This window comes from Myotis lucifugus, unplaced genomic scaffold (assembly GCF_000147115.1).
Source record: "Myotis lucifugus unplaced genomic scaffold, Myoluc2.0 scaffold_342, whole genome shotgun sequence".
NCBI classification, from domain to species: domain Eukaryota; kingdom Metazoa; phylum Chordata; class Mammalia; order Chiroptera; family Vespertilionidae; genus Myotis; species Myotis lucifugus.
Window position 1 is genome coordinate 615,758 of NW_005871390.1, and position 16,903 is coordinate 632,660.

General features: G+C 51.5%; 1 protein-coding gene across 3 annotated transcripts in view; it reads left to right on the forward strand.

The window, feature by feature from the left end:
- Positions 1-16,903, forward strand: part of GNG7 (G protein subunit gamma 7) — an 82,263-nt gene that overhangs the window by 63,327 nt on the left and 2,033 nt on the right. Inside the window, exons 1-2 of one of the 3 annotated variants that reach the window (XM_006101148.3) lie at positions 1,411-1,473; positions 13,998-14,114. In XM_006101148.3, coding sequence (XP_006101210.1) covers positions 14,034-14,114 — 81 coding nt within the window. In that variant the 5' untranslated portion in view covers positions 1,411-1,473; positions 13,998-14,033. Of the gene's footprint in view, positions 1-1,410; positions 1,474-13,992; positions 14,115-16,903 lie in introns of those variants that run through there. The other 2 variants (XM_006101146.3, XM_023764697.1) reach the window with 2 other exon arrangements.

Below are 16,903 nucleotides of genomic sequence, written 5' to 3' on the forward strand. Positions count from 1 at the left end.
CAACCGTCCTCCCCGCCTCCCCCCAAGGCCACCTTCCTGGGCTCTGACTCACCGGGCATGCCGGTCGCTCAAGCCTGGATGAGAAGACGCGAGGAGCATTGGAACTGCTTGGAAGCAGCCAGGGCCTCTCCGGGCTGGAATTCCCTGAGGCCCGTGCCATCAGGGACGAAGCGCACGTAGCACTCAGGCCGCAGTTTACAGGAACCACACTAATGGCCAAGCCTCTGGCTGTAATGCTGTACCTGCGCCTCAGGGCCGCTATAATGGGAAATGGGAGAGGGCACATACGCTGCACACTCACTTCAGTGTCCGTGCTCAGCCGCCAGTAGTGAAGCCAGCAGGAATTACCACGTGACCGACGCCCAGCACAGAGGCTCCTAGAAAGACTCCTGTCCAACAGTGAGGATACCGCTCTGGCCCACCTGGCCTGTGTAGCTGCTATGTGGGTTGCCTAACAGACGATCACAAACTTAGCCGCTTACACCACCCAGGTGCCAGCCCATGGCTCTGGAGGTCAGAAGCCAGGCCATGCCCAGGCTGGCGTCTCTGCTCAGGGTCTCACCGGCTGAAGCTGAAATGTCTTATCTGGAGCTTGAGGTCATCTGAGCCCATTCAGACTGTGGCAGAATTCAGCTCCTTACATCTGCATGATGGGGTCACCGTTCCCTCGCTCTCTATCAGCTCCTAGCAGTTGCCCCCTTCCTCACCACCTGCCCCCATCTTCAAAGCCAGCATCAGAGGGTCTCCCTTGCATGGAATGCCTTTCAAGCTTCGCATCATCTCTGCTCCCTTTTAAGGGCTGGCCTGAGTAGAGAAGGCCCACCAAAGATGATCAGCCTTTCTTAAAGTCACCAGCGCCACCTGCCAGGGCCTTGGCCAGGAGCATATTCTCAGGTCCCACCACACTCTAGGAGAGGTGATTGCACAAGGTCATTGGGGTCATCATAGAGGTGTGGCTGCCACACCTTGTCTCATCTTCCTAACAGGCACACAGGCCCTGATGAGCCCTTGCTAGGTGCCGGGGAAGGCTCAGAGTGACATAACAGGTGTGGACAAACAGCCCCCAGGAGAAGGAGGGGTCCTCTTGTACACATGGTCACTGCGCGCCACAGGTGAGAGTGGGCTCTGACTCAGGGTGGGGCCTGAAACCAGCAGCACACTACCAAAAACCTACTTCCCATCTCCTGTGGTTCCCCTTCTTGTCTTTTTATTATTATTGATTTCAGAGAGGAAGGGAGAGGGAGAGAGAGATAGAAACATCCCAGTTTCCCTTCTTTCAAACGGGGGTGGGGACTGCTGAGCCTCGCACCAGGAGGGGTCCTCAGTCGGCGCCGAACCAGGAGCTGCCCCTCAAAGGCCCTTCTTGCCGCGTCTCAGCCCTGCCAGGCACATTTTTCACATTGTTTTCCTTTTATGCAGCCCAGCTGGCCAACTCTCAGAAGCCTCCGCTGGCATCCGATTCTTTCCCTTCTGGTAAGCAGCGGCTCGCTCGCTCCGCGTATCCAGCAGGCTGGGCGTGGCGCTCGGCCCAGCTATGAGAGCTATGCACGGAATTCGGAGGGATTGCTGGCATTTTTGTGCCTCGCTCTCATTGTTTCCTGTGCAACTGGAAAACACCTCAGAGGGTGGAGATGGCATCACCGGCCCGCAGAGGCGCTGAGTCAGCTCTCCTGGGTCTCCGGGGAACTCCAGCCCCAGCCCGAGTCTGAGTGGCTTCTGTTTCCCCAGTCGAGACATTCCCGGCAGGTTTGAGCTTCTCTGGATGCCCAGGGTGTGTGCCAGGGTGGCAGGGAGCAGATCCACTTTCCTGGCAGCCCCGGAGCTCCCGGGGCCCTGCAGGGGCTGTCGTCTGCATCTTGGCTTTGTACCCCAGGACACTGAGGTCAGAATGCCTGCCCCCAGCAGGGAATTGGTACCTTTTTGCCATGCATCCTCCTGTGGGCAGTTGGGACACACAGTCCAGTGTCTTGGCAAAACCCAGAGTCCAAACGACACCGTGGAGCCTGCTCCACCTGAGCTTGTTACTAGAAAAGAGAACAGAAATATGACCTTGAGGAGCCCTGGCAGGGGTTCTCCATGTCGTGCAAAGGCGTCGATGCCTTTCGAGGAACGCACAGGCTTCCCAAGAGCACTCGGGTGCCCGGTCAGCAGCTGGCAGGAAAGCCTGCTCTGGTCCTTGGGGGGAAATGCCCAGGACTCAGCCTGGCATGGCTGGCAAACCACTAGACAGGAGGCATGAAGCTAAGGCTTTTTGCTATTAAATGTCACTCATGGTTTTCTCTGACCCTGGTGGCCGCAGGACTCTCCCAGACCCGGCACCCCACATCTGTGCTATGCTTAATTCCATCTCTGCAACTTGAGAGCTGGGTGACTTGGAACAAATCGCTGCCTGTCTCCGAGCCTCGGTTGCTAAGGCTGCGAAATGAAGTGAGGACAGAGAAAGCCCCTCAGCTGCTGAGTGGTGAGAGGAACTGAGTGAGGAGACACGGGGACACCTGGACTTGGGTGCTGTCGTGCTGGCCCTGGACCAGTCGTGGCGCACAGAGGTGAATGGTTATTTTTTTAGATGATGACTTCATCTTTTCCTGTGTAAAGTCACTCAGTTCAGATAAGATGTCACTAGTAAACTCCTAAAGTAATACTGAGAACTCCAGTCACTGGAATTGAATCACCAAAATAGTGTAATAAAAAACAGCACTCTAAAATTGTTACGGCAGACGCACAGAACATTGTGGATAAACTGGTTGGAGAATGCGACTAACTGGTGTGTTCCAAAGGCTTTTCACTTCCTGTTTTCCACGGGAACTTTCTCATTATTTCATCAAGTGCCTCTCCTTCCGCATCTTTTATTTGTTTGTTTTCAGTCCTTCTCAAGGTCACCTGCTTTTAATCTGGGATTGTTTTTCTCTAATATCCTTTTATTTTACCTTTAATAAGGCAGGGCAGCTAGTGATAAAGTCTGTTCGTTGTTAAAAATGTCTCTCTTTTGCCCTAGCCGGTCAAGGGCACGTACCACGGTTGCAGGCTCCTCCCGGGGCCCTGGTTGGGGCACCTGCAGGAGGCAACCAATCAATGTGTTTATCTCACGTCGATATTTCTCTCTGTCTTTCCCTCTCCCACTCTCTCTTAAAATCAATGGAAAAATATCCTCAGGTGAGGATTTAAAAAAAAAAATCTCTTATTTACTTTTTTTAAAGATTTAGACATAGATAAAATTTTTAATAAATATTTTTTACTGTTGACAGTATTGTAGATGTCCCTGCTTCCTCCCCTCACCTCTGCCTTGAGAATGTCTTTTCCCCTCGTTCTTGAAGCTTGTTTTCAGCAGGCTTGTTTATTTGTTTTGATTTTATTACGGTATAATTCCTATTTAGTAAAATGAACAGATCTTAACTATACAGTTTAATGAATTTTGACAAATATATACATCTGTGTACACCAACACCTCGAACAAGATACATAACATGTCTAATGTCTGTCTTCTTTTGCTTAACAAAATACTTTTGAAACTCACACATGTGACTCCATCTATCAGTACATCATTCTTTCTTTTTTTAAAAATATATTTTATTGATTTTTTACAGAGAGGAAGGGAGAGGGATAGAGAGTTAGAAACATCGATGAGAGAGAAGCATCGGTCAGCTGCCTCCTGCACACCCCCTACTGGGGATGTGCCTGCAACCAAGGTACATGCCCTTGACCGGAATTGAACCTGGGACTCTTCAGTCTCCAGGCCGATGCTCTATCCACTGAGCCAAACCGGCCAGGGCACATCATTCTTTCTTATTGTGCAGTCATAGTCCATGGTATGAATGACCACAGTTTATTCATTTTCTTATTGATAGGCATTTGTGTGGTTTCCAATTTTTGCTATTATAAATATAAAGACATACAGACATCTTGTGCAAGTATTTTTGTGGAAATACATTCTTATGTATCTTGGGTAAATCCCAAGGAGTGGAATTGTGGGTCATAGGTTAAGTATGTGTGTAGCCTTATAAGAAACTACTAAACTTGTTTCCCAGAGTGATTGTACTATTTCACACTCCCATCAGCATTTCTGCATCCTCCCCAATACCTAGTATTGATGGCCTTTTTAATTTTTGCCACTCTGTTCGTTATGAATCAGTCTCTCATATCTCTCATTGTGGTTTTTATTTCTGTTTCCCTGATGGCTAGTCATTGAGCATCTTTTTTCTTTTCTTTTCTTTTTTTTTTTTTTTTTGTTAATCCTCTCCCCAGAATATCTTTCCATTGATTTTCAGAGAGAGTGGGAGGGAGGGGGAGAGACAGAAAGAGAGAAACATCTATGTGAGAGGGATACATCGATTGGTTGCAGGCGCACCCTGAACCAGGGTCAGGGATCGAGTCTGCAACCGAGGTGCATACGTTTTCTTAACTGAAATTGAACCCGGTATCCTTCAGTCCATGGGCTGACGCTCTGTCCACTGAGCCAAACTAGCTAGGGCTCATTGAGCATCTTTTTATATGCTTAATGGCCATTTCTCTGTTGGTTTCTAAGATGCTGCCTGAGGGTGTAGAGCTTGTGGAATCTGTGGCTTGCGGTCTTTTTTTTCTGATCAGTTTTGGGAAATTTATCTATTTAAAGATTTCTTCTGTCCTGTTCTGTCTCTCCTTCTTCCAGACTTCCACTTACCTGTGTGTCAGAGGTCACTGCACCCTCTGCATGTGCCTTCTCTGCTGTGGTTCCTTTCCCTTTGTGCCTCCTTGCTTCATTTTGTGTATTTCCCCCTGAACTACCTTCCAGGGCACTCATTTTCTCTTTAGTTGTCGTCAGTGATACTATTTACTCCATTGTGGTTTTGTGGGGTTTTTTTACAAGTGTGCACATGACGTATTTCCAAAGATTATTTCCCATAGTAAGGTTTTAAAAATAGAAAGTTGCCAAAACCGGTTTGGCTCAGTGGCTAGAGCATCGGCCTGCGGACTCAAGGGTCACAGATTCGATTCCGGTCAAGGGCATGTACCTTGGTTGCAGGCACATCCCCAGTGGGAGGTGTGCAGGAGGCAGCTGATCGATGTTTCTCTCTCGTCGATGTTTCTAACTCTCTGTCCCTCTCCCTTCCTCTCTGTAAAAAATCAATAAAAATATTTTTTTTTAAAAAAGAAAGTAAACATAAGTATTCTGTGGGACTATGTTCAAGGATTGACAAATTTGGGGGAGAAACTCTTTACATACTCTACAATACAGGTGTCCCAAAAATGTATCAGCACTTTGAATAATTATGAATTCCAATGGGTCAAATCTGAAAAGAAAGAAACATTAATTGAGCTATCAGCTGTTCAGTGTGTGTACATTTTGGAACACCCTGTGTATATATACTCAGGACAAAAGCAAACATTATAAAAAGTATAAAAATAGACAAAAAGATATAAATTCAACATATTTTGGTTGAAATTTTAGAGATTTTTTTTCTTCTTTCTCCTTTACTTCAAAAATTATAAACACTTTGAAGCAGCATGTATTGTTGCACTTTTGACGTTTTGTTGTACAGTTAATGAACTCGAGAGTCCAGATGACCAGTCCTCATCTATTTGGTCTTCCCATTGTTTTGTTTCTTCTTTGATTAACAAAGGTTTTCTTAGACTGGAGTATGATAGAACCGGCGTTAGCTGATGACAACAGAGCTATCTAGCTTTTCAACAAGAAACTTACAAATATTTCGCATTTTTCCAAATTCAGTGAATGTGAAACAGACCTCTGCTTCCATGTGATCAGCATTTCCCACTCTTCTGCCACCCTTTGTCACCGTCACAGTTTCTGCCAGTCTTGATGTGGCTTCTTCTTTATATCATTAGTCTTAGGACTTCTGTTCAGCTAGATTTCAGATGTTCTGCCTTATAGCTGCTCTGTAATTTAGTTGTAATGTTTGCAGTTGTGGGAAGCTCCAGGTCCTGTGTTTGCCTGCACTGCCTTGTTGACTGAACTCCCCATTGTGTTCTTACATTTCTGATATTAGCACTTTCTACACATCCATGGGTTCTTTCTTCTACAGTTTCCAATTCCCTGCTAAAATCCCCATCTCACCCATGTATCTCTTTGAACATAATTAACACAATTATTTTAAAGTCTCTACCAGCTCCCATGCAGAGAACCCCTGGAACCTGTTTGCATTGCCCACTGTTTCTGTTGATTTGTGTTCGTGTGGTCTTGTCTCGGTGTGTGCCTGTTACTTCTCACTGTGTGCTGCACATTGTGATTGCAGACTTGTTCGTAGGAATCAGTTGAAGCCTAAGATGATGGTGTTTTCCGCCGGAGAGGATTTATGTCTACCTCTGCCCAGCACCTAGGGCCGCGAGCCACCTAAGGCACCTCAACCCAATATCAGGCGCTGAGATTATTCAAAACTAAACTACAGTCGCTGTCAGTGCCTGTCTACTTCCGGTGTACCCTTGTGCTCAGAGTGTAGCACTTTGTTGTCCCAGTTCATACCAAGGGAGGTTCACCAAGCTCTCTCGGCCCTGGATCTCGGCCTCCATGCCCTAGCCGCGCGAGGCTAATAGAGGTATCGCTCAGCCTCTCAGCAAATCCTCCACTCACGAAAAAGTAACCTCAAAAGCCAGGATCTTGGGTTTCCGTCCTCTCCCAGAGCCTGACAAGTAATTCTTCACCATCTTAATAGCCCGAGAGCACCTTCAAGCAGCTGTTTCTCTGTCCTGTCCAGCTTCTCTGGTTGCCCTCAGCAGGAGCCTGTCCGTGTTAGCCAGCTCACTCACTGCTGTGCAAGCTGAAATCTACAGACACAGATTTTTTAAAATTTATTTATTCATTTTTAATATATTTTTATTGATTTCAGAGAGGAAGGGAGAGGGAGAGAAAGATAGAAACATCAATGATGAGAATCATTGATCTGCTGCCTCCTGCACGCCCCCCACTAGGGACCGAGCCCGCAACCTGGGCATGTGCCCTTGGCCAGAATTGAACCTGGGACCCGTTAGTCCACAGGCCAACGCTCTATCCACTGAGCCAAACCGGCTAGGGCCAGACACAGATTTTTATCTAAAGTCCAGGTGGCTTAGGAGGAGGCCATGAATGTCACTCGTCCTGATCTCAGAGCCACAGAATGACACACTGGGACCGTTCTCAGCTTTCAGAACAACCCTGTTACGTTCTGGTTGGAGAAGTTAAGACCCAGGTCAGGGCAGGCCCACGTTCCCACTTCCAGACACGCCCTGCACGTGGGATCTTCAGGAACCAGGCCTGCCTCTGCCCTGGGGAATGAGGTCCCTGGAAATAGCCCTACTTCTTCCGGAAACTTCCAGGAGAAACTTGCCACTCGGGGTCACCAGCAGCTAAAACACATCTAAGTGTGTCCAGAAATGACATGGAGCGGACTTGGGTGTGGCTGTCATTATGGGCCCTGGGAGCCCAGAGCAGAGCTTGAAGGAATCTAGTCTCACCTTACTCTGTGGCTTAGAAGGGAAGGGATTGGCACGATTTGAGTCAAACATGAAAATGGACTCTTAATCCCTGGCTCTCCCACTAGCTTCATCCGTTCTTATTTGTCATATGATCAACTTCAAACTCTGCCTGGTCCCCCCTGAGCAGGTGAGGGGCGTGGCCACCTTGGCGCAGGAAGCTCCTGGAGGAGCAGGATTCCCAATGGCTTCCAGCAAACCACCCTCCACATCCGCTGGGCACAGCATCCACGTCATCTTGTCTTTCGTTCCATCTCTCCGGCCGTTGTGTTTATAGCTGGCAGTTTCCACAGGCCCCTGAAAGAGGTCTCTCTCCACAGCTGCCGGTGGGGCCTGGGTTGCCAGCAGGGAGGGAGTGTCGCTCTGAGCATTCCAGCGGAGTTCAGAGAGGGGAGGTGACTTTCCCAAAGCCACACAGCTTTGGGGTTGGGGCAGAATTCAGATCTGCTGTCTCCGTGGCGCTTACACCTTCCACTTCTCTGCTCTTCAAATGAGTCGTTGGTGGAGTGGAGGGAAAGCTCCGGCCCTGTCTGTGGCTTCTAGTCACAGAGGGTTTGGATGCTAAGAAAACTAAACCCCCTTTAAAGCAAGCTTCTGTTTTCATTCAGGACTGTTTCCATTCAAACGGAACCATTTCAGTTCCCCCAAAAAAACTCTTTGCAATTGCCCTAAATGAGCCTCTTGTAGCTGCAGATTTTCTTCTGCTAAGGGAGTTCCGTAAAGGCTTAAATGCTGCCCCCAGGGAACACTGGGGGTGTCTGGGGACATCGGTGTTTGTCACAACTGGGGCATGGAGGGGGCAGAGCCAGGGATGCTGCTCATCACCCCACGGTGCCCAGGACGGCCCCCAGAGTGTGACTCAGCCCCAGTGTCAGCAGTGCTCAAGGGAGAAACTGTTCTAAACTAGTTGTTCCCCCCTTTTGCCATCCCAGCAGCCCCCACTGAAGGAAGCCTTACTCTCCATAGTTTTTTGTGTTGTTTTAAGAGTGAGAGGGCGAGGGGAAGGGAGAGAAAGAGAGAGAAGCATCGAGTTGTTGTTCCACTTATTTATGCATTCATTGGTTGCTTCTTATATGTGCCCTGACCAGGAATCCAGCCTGCAACCTTGGCATACAGGACAACGCTCTAACCATTGAGCTTCTCGGCCAGGGCTCCATGGTTCTGTTTCCTGCTTCTGTGCATTGGAGCCTCATGTCTCAGCTCTGGTCTGTACTGTTTTGAGGGTGACTAGCCTCCCTTTTATCACAGCTTCACAGGCTTACAGGGGGCGGGGCGGCCTCATAGTCCTGCCTTTGAGACATGAGCATGTTCAGTTCTTCTGTGCAGTCAGGTTCCACCTGCTGTGACTTCCGAGCCCTTCCCTGGGAGGCCAGCCCAGGGCCTGGTGGCATTTGTCAAGGTTCTATTTTTAGGCCAACCTCACCCCACGTCTTGCCCTCAGGCTCACCAGGCCCGAGCCAGCCTCTCCGCAGAGGCTGAGCCCAGAGTTGAGAACGTGACTTGCCGCTGCCAGCCGCTCTGACCACCTCGCCCCTCCCTCCCAGAGCAGCCTGCCCCGCCCCCAGCTTCCCAAGGCCCTGCCCGCCGCTAGGGCCTTGGAGGCTCTGCTGGGCCGGGCAGGCCCTGCCAAGTCAGGTGCCCGCTTGGTCACATACCTCCTGTGGAGAGGCAGCTGGGGAGGCGTGTTCCCCACGCTGACTCAGCAGGCTCCTGTTCTGCCAGCCTTGGTCTCATCCCGGAAGGCATGGCTGGCCCATGAGTCAGTGACTGGCTGTGACACCAGCCCGGACGAGGACTTGAGTCTGCTACACGGTCTGCGGTAACTTGTGTCTGCTACAGCGTCTGGATCTTGGCATCTTGGCACTCTCTCTCACACACACACACACATTTACGCATACATATACACATGCACACACGCGTGTATATATGTACACATACACAGGTATGCTCACGCGTGTCGCATATGCACATATGCTGACACACATGCAACACACGCGTATGCACATACAAGCATGCATGCTCACATTCACAGATGCACACAATACACTCACATACCTACATATGGACACACACTTAGGCATACACATGTACACATACACAGGCAAACACGTGCACACACATAACTCACACTTACACATGCATGCATACACACACACACACACACACACACACCTCTCTGGCTGCTCTCTCGGGCCTGGGTTCTCACAGAGGAGCCTCTCAGGGTACATACCAGGCACAGAAAGCCGGCACCGCCTCTGGCTTCATGCTCAGGAGGGAGACCACAGCTGGGGTGGCTGCTCGAGGTGCCGGGGGTCCTGGGGTTCTGGTGGACACACTGGACGCCGAGCGGGACTCCCGGCCTTCCAAAGTAAACACTCCCCGGCCACCTCGTTTGTTCTCTGTGCGCATCTATATTTAGCGCTGAGTAATTTAGGTATTTTTGAGCCGAAGCAGGGAGGTTTTCCCTGAGTTGGATGTTTTGTGGCTGCTTTGAAGCTCTCTGCTGAATCAGAGCTCTGGAGGCCCACACATGGGCTCTGTGCGCCCGGGCAGACACACTCGGGCCTCCTCTGACCCGAAAGGGGGCCGGTGTCTGCGGGACTCGGGGAGCAGGCCATGTGGAGGAGTGTTGTTTTTTTTAACTTTGGTGGAGATCACTGTAGATTCACATGCAGTTGTAACAAATCGGAAATTCCTTGTAACATTCACTCTGTTTTCCCAAATGCTAATTTCCCCTCTTTCCATTGAATTTATTGGGGTGACATTGGATAATAAAATTATATAGGTTTCAGGTGTACAATTCTATAATACAGTGATGGCGAACCTATGACACGCGTGTCAGAGGTGACACGCGAACTCATTTTTTTGGTTGATTTTTCTTTGTTAAATGGCATTTAAATATATAAAATAAATATCAAAAATATAAGTCTTTGTTTTACTATGGTTGCAAATATAAAAAAATTTCTATATGTGACACGGCACCAGAGTTAAGTTAGGGTTTTTCAAAATGCTGACATGCCGAGCTCAAAAGGTTCGCCATCACTGCTATAATACATCACCTGTATATTATATTATATTGTGTATTCACCACCCCAAGTCGTCTCCTCCTATCACTTTTTATCCCCCTACCCCTTTTTCTACTTCCCTTGACCCCCCAAATGATAATGTTTTGTCAAAGTCCCTTGTCAATATCACAGCCAGGATTTTGGCATTGATATAGCCCCCTGACCCTATTCAGATTTCTGCGGGGTTTGTGTGTGTATGTTAAGTTCTATGCAAGTTTATCACCTGGGCAGGCGCATGGACCCACCAACACCCAAGATAAGCCCCGTCTCCAGCGCCACGGAGATCTGGTGTCACCCTTTTCTCCCAGGCCGCAACCCCAACCCAGCCCCAGCAACCCCCATCACGCCTTCATCCTCACAATCTTGTCATCTCAAAAATAGCCCATCCATGGCACCATGCAGCTTGTAACCTCTAGGGATCGGCTGTTCACTCAGCAGAACTCTCTGGAGCACCGTCCAAGGCGTGTTGATCAACCGTCCACTCCTTTAGATTCCAAAGAACTTTTCTGAAAATCTGCTTTTAATTTCTGAAGCCACCTGGCCTTCCTGACTACCAAGCAGACAGTGATGCAGTGCATGGTGACAGAGAGAGAGTGTTAGTTACCTGGTTAGAAGTCGGCCTGGCCGGGGCGGGGACTTCCCAGGACTCTTGAACTTGGATTCTGCACCCTCTACCCGACCCTACCCCTCGGGTGTCCTGGGCACTATTGGGGGGGTTGAGCAGCATTCCTGGTCCCCACCCCCCACACCCCCATGCTAAGAGCAACCCAATGTGACAGCTGCAGATGTCCCTGGACACATCCCAGTGCAGAGCCACACCACTGGGGCCCCCTGGATGAAGGTTGGGTGAAAAGGTAGAGTTTTCACTGCCTTAAGGAACAGAGAAGAATTTGGATAACTGAATTACAAAAACAAGTTAACATCACCCATACATCGCTGGTGGGGGTGTAAAATGGTACAGCCACTCTGGAAAACAAGTTGGCATTTGCTTTCAAAATTAAGCCTGCAGCCACACTCCTCAGCACTTACCCCAGAGAAACAGACAATGTTCACGCGAAGGCTGATGGCAGCTTTACTCGTGATGGCCAAGCTGAGGACTCCGCCCCGCTGTCCTTCCGCGGGTCATGGTTAACCGTGCACAGCCCTGTCCTGGAGCACCACTCGGCCGTGGGAAGGAATGAGCCACGGCTACAAGCAGCAACCAGAGAATGACACCACGTGGAGGGAAGTTACATACCAAACGCTTGCATTTACTTAACATTCTCCAGGTGGCAAACTTGTGGAGAAAGAGAACCTACCAGTGGTCGCCAGGGATGGGGGTGGGTGAGGGGACCTGGGTGTGGCCATCTCAGGGCCACAGGAGGGACCTGTGTCTTTCCTGCAGTGGTGCCAGCATCCTGGCTGTGATCTCACTAGTTTGCCATCCTTGGGGGGAACCGGGCAACGTGCGGGTCTCTCTCTATCGTTTCTTACAACTGCATGTGAATTGACAGGCATCTCAAATTTTAAAATCTAATTTAAATTCCTAAAAATATTTCGGAAGGACCATGAAAACCATCCCAAATAAGAGCACAGCGGGTGAACCTTCTTTTGGGTGAGGAAGCAGATGGGAGGTGCTCTGATTCCCTAAACTGTGACATGTGACACCTGATTCCTAAGGGTGCTGGGGAGACAGGTCCACAGGCAGAATTTGGTGCAGAACAGACAACATGAGCTCTCTCGCCCTGGATCTGAACTAGCGGAAGGTCGACTGGGGACGGGGGGGGGGTATCTGGACTCCTCCACCCACACGAAGTGTGTTACTCCAAGCGCACTATCCACACCCAGGAAACTGTAGGGTCCCCAACATCTGCGTCCGCTCTGGACTTCAGAGGGAACCTCTCTAGAAACCGAGTTGTTGCAGATGTAATGAATTACGACGAGGTTACACTGAACCCAGTGATTAGTGTCCTTATAAGATGAAAATATGGACACAGACACATAGGCCATGTGACAACAGAGGCAGAGATGGGGGTGATGCAGCCACAAGCCAAGGGGGACACCAAGGACGACCCCCCCTCCCCCAGGAGAGGCAGGAAGGACCCTCCCTGGAGCCCTCAGAGGGAGCACGGCTCTGCATCACCTTGATTTCAGACTCGGCCTCCAGATGTGAGAGAGTGAATTTCCGTTGTTTTAAGCCATCCGGTGGGTGGTTGTCACGGCCACCCCAGGACGCTAGTAGAGGAGCCTGAGTCCCAGCACATCAGAAAGCTCTGGGGACCCTGCAGAGCCAAGCGGGCTCCCTGGGTCTCTGGCAACCACTGTCCCGGAGTTTCTGACATAAATTCTGTCCCCCACCCCCAACCCCCTCAAAGCCACTCCAGAGCAGGGAAGAGCCAGCACGTTCTGCTCTGCCCCGGCCCTGGCAGCAGGGTGTGGAAGCCCAGGTCATGGGCCAGCTGGTTCCAGAGGCAGCCAGGCTGAGGTGTGGGGTGGGCCGGAGAAAGGGCAGAAATCTGAACCGGGCGCCCACAAGCACAGGACCGCCGTCAGCTCAATCCTCAGAGCTATGCCTGGCATGCGGCAAGATATTCTCTGTGAGATTGTACTGAGCAAACAAACGAGTGAAGGAAGGAAGGAATGAAATAGCCCCCGCCCTCCCTGGCCGGTTTGGCTCAGTGGATAGAGCATCGGCCTTCGGACTGAAGGGTCCCAGTTTTGACTCCAGTCAAGGGCACATGCCCGGGTTGTGGGCTCAATCCCCAGTAAGGGGAATGCAGGAGGCAGCCGATCAATGATTCTCTCTCATCATTGATGTTTCTCTCTCTCTCTCTCTCTCCCTCTCCCTTCCTCTCTGAAATCAATAAAAATATATTTTAAAAAAATAAAAAAGAATTTTAAAAGCCACTAAAAAAAGAAAAAGAAAGAGAGAGGGGGGTATACCTCAGGTGTTCCCGGTGATCTGCCTCAGACAGCCCAGGGGTCTCAGCCAGGGCGCTCTGCCCCTCAGGGGAGACTGAGCCAAGTCTGGTAACAAATGCAGTCATCCCGACTGGGCGTGCTCCTGGCATCAGGAGGGTGGGGCCAGGGCTGCTGCTCAACACCCTGCAGGGCCCAGGATGGCCCCACCCCAGAGAGTGACCCAGCCCCACTTCCAGAGACCCTGGGGAAGGGAAGGAGCAGGGCCCGAGGAAACTGGTACTTTTTCCGACCGAGTCCCTCACCTGGAGCCGACCAGGAGTCATGCATTGGTTTCATGAACTCCTGGGGACCCCTGATGGTCACAACCAGAGATTGGCCACAGGAGGGAAGTGGGCAAAGAGGGGTTCAGCCGGGCCTCCGCGTACGACCTGAGGACACAGACAATGTGGCCAATCCCCAGAATGGAGCTGCAGGGTGGGGGGGCGTGTGACCAGAGAGCTCCCAGAATGGGGGGTGTCCTGCCTCTCCATCCTCAGCTGCATGAGGTCCTGGGGCCTCCCAGCCGGCTCACGCTGTCTGCTTCCCCCACAGCTATCTGGACGACAGGGCCAGAGCTGATGGCAGACCATGTCAGCCACTAACAACATCGCCCAGGCCCGAAAACTGGTGGAGCAGCTCCGCATCGAAGCCGGGATCCAGCGTATCAAGGTGAGCAGGGCAGGAGAGGACAAGGGAGAGACACACAGGCGGGGGGTGGGGGGAGTTACAGGGGGAGACCCATGGCCCACAGCGGCAGGAGGATGGGCTGGCCCTGCAGCTGTGCCTTTCGCTGTGCAACCTCAGGCCACCCAATCTCTCTAAGCCTCCGTTTCCTCAGTAGAAACACACAGCTGATAGAAAGCCACCCCACGGGTTGTGGTGATCCCATTGCCACAGCGATTTATAAACACTGACCTCGCCGCCAGCCCCTGGGGTCCTGCCTTGGAAGCCCCAGTGAGGCCACCTCAGGCCCTGCCGGAGGACCAGCATGAGGCAGGCATTCTCTCTCTTCTGTCTCCTCATCTCCCTCATTACAAGAGGCAGATAGGAGAGACCGAGCTTCTCACCGCCTGCTTTCTTCACCTCTGCGCTGTGTGAAGTTTTTGAAAGAAGCATGTTTGCTTTCTATGCTAAAAAAAGAAAAAGGACAAGCAGTTTCTGTTCACAGACACTTAACCCATCGGGGACCAGAAACACGCAGAGCAAAATGAAAGAGTGCAGCATTGCACCGTCAGCTCTGCAGACGGAGATTTAAAAAAAAAATAATTTGCATAACATCCAGTTAACCATATATTTTGAAGTGCACAATTCCGTGGCATTGGGTGCATTCACAATGTGCAACCATCCCCTCTGTCTAGTTCCAGAACGGCCCATCACCCCAAAAAGGAACTCTGTCCCCCTTAGCAGTCACCCTCATCCCCCTCCACAACCCCTGACAACCAGCAGCCCACTTCCTGTCTCTGTGGATGTGCCTGGTCTGGGCATTTCACATAAATGGACTCACACACTGTGTGGCCTTTTGTGTCTGGCTTCTCGCACTGAACATCAAGGTTCATTCATGTTGGAGTGAGTGTCAGTGCCTCACTCCTTTTCATGGCTGAGTCATGCTCCAGCGTGTGCACGGACACACTGTGTTTGTGTAGATGAATGGTAAGTCTGAGGGGACATCAGGACAACATCCAGGGCACACAGGCTTCCTCCTTTCCAAGGACATGGACCGACGGGCTGCCCATAAGAAAGGTGCCTGACCCAGACCCCAGCGTGCAGACAGCCTGGTGAGTCCCAGGGAGTCTCCATCTAGAAGGCCCCAGTGCTTTGCGCTTCTGGATTAGCCCTGCTCCAGCTACCTAGTGGTTAGTCAGGGATCGCCAGAGAAATAGAACCAACAGAATATGTGTACATATCTATAGAGATAGAGATAGAGATAGAGATAGAGATAGAGATAGAGATAGAGATAGAGATAGAGATATATAAAGAGAGATGCATTTTAAGGACTTGGCTCATGCCATCGCAGGGGCTGGCAAGTGTGAAGTCTGCAGGGCAGGCCCACAGGCTGAAGCCCACGGAAGAGTCAGTGTTGCAGCTCTAGTGCCAAGGCCGTCTGGAGGCAGAATTCTCTCCTCTGTGCAGGGACCTCAGTCTTTTCTCTTAAGGCCTTCAACTGATGAGTTGCAGCCCACCTACATTAGAGAGGTTCATCTGCTCCACTCAAAGCCGACGGATTTAAATGTTATCTATGAAGTATGTTCACAGAGACATCTAGAGTGGCATGAGATGAAACACAAAACCAACCACAGGACCAGCCCACGTATTTGTGCAGACTTGCTGTCCTGAGCATCTGCCATGCCCCCGTCGCTGCTGCTGGTCTCGGGGATTCGTTAGGAGGGGATGGCCCGGCCAGGCGCAGGCAGACTCGCACCTGAGGGCCAGGCGGGAGTGGGTTTGATGCCCCCCCCCTGCCTCCACCAGCCAGTGGGAGTGGGGGAGGGCTGCTGCAGGGGGCCGGGGAGTGCCTCCCAGGAGGTGGCTGAATGTTCCAGAACTCTGCACATTCAAAGCATTCCTTCAGGCTGAAGAAAGAGCAGGGCCGGTTGAAGTGGTTTTCCTTTGTGCGTGGTGCCAGCTCCCAGCCTGGTGGAGGGTGATTCATCCCACCCCTTTGATGTTCAGGAGCAGCCCCCCCCTTTGAAAGTGGGAAGGAGGGGAATCAGGAGGTAACCCACTCTCCCTCTAGTCCCGCCTGAGGTTTTGCATCCCCCGCAAAGCGGTGACCGGAACCACAGAGCATCAGCCTGCCTGACAGGCCCACCGGCCACGGCCTGGCAGTGCCCAGGGTCTGGATGTGCGGCAGTGCAGTGGCCCCGGCACTGTGGGCAGAGCCTTCCTGTCAACCCCAGGGATGGGCAGGCGGGGGGGGGGGGGGCGCACAAGCTGGAGCCACAGCATCAGCTATTTTAGGGCCCGGTGACTATTTCTGTCCTCTGGGAGGGGTGCTTTCCAAATAGGACTCTAGAAGCCAAGCTTCATCTGCTCATCAAAGGCAGCTTCCCAACAGTGGCCACTGTCGCTGTCTCCGGGCGGGAGCATCCCCCAGCACAGGGCAGGGGGGGTGTCCTTGGCGTTCAGGTGTGCAGTGTTGCAGACCCACCCAGCAGCCCCTGCACGGCTCGTTGCCCTCTGGCCGTACAGGTGAGAAAGCAAGGGGCTGAGAAAGGGAGCCCTATGGGCAGACAGCTCCTGCCCTGGGATGGGATCCAGGGACCCACAGACATCCTGTTCACCCTGGCCGAGGGTACCTGCGGGGGCAAGCAGAGGGGGATGGCCCCTGCAGCACCCCCCCCCCAAATGCGTGACCCGGAGGAACAGGGCATGTGGTCCAGAGGCACCCTTTGTAGTGACCCTCAGCTCCCCGGATGCTAAATGCCAGGTTTTCCCCATTCAGCCTTCCGGGGACCCTC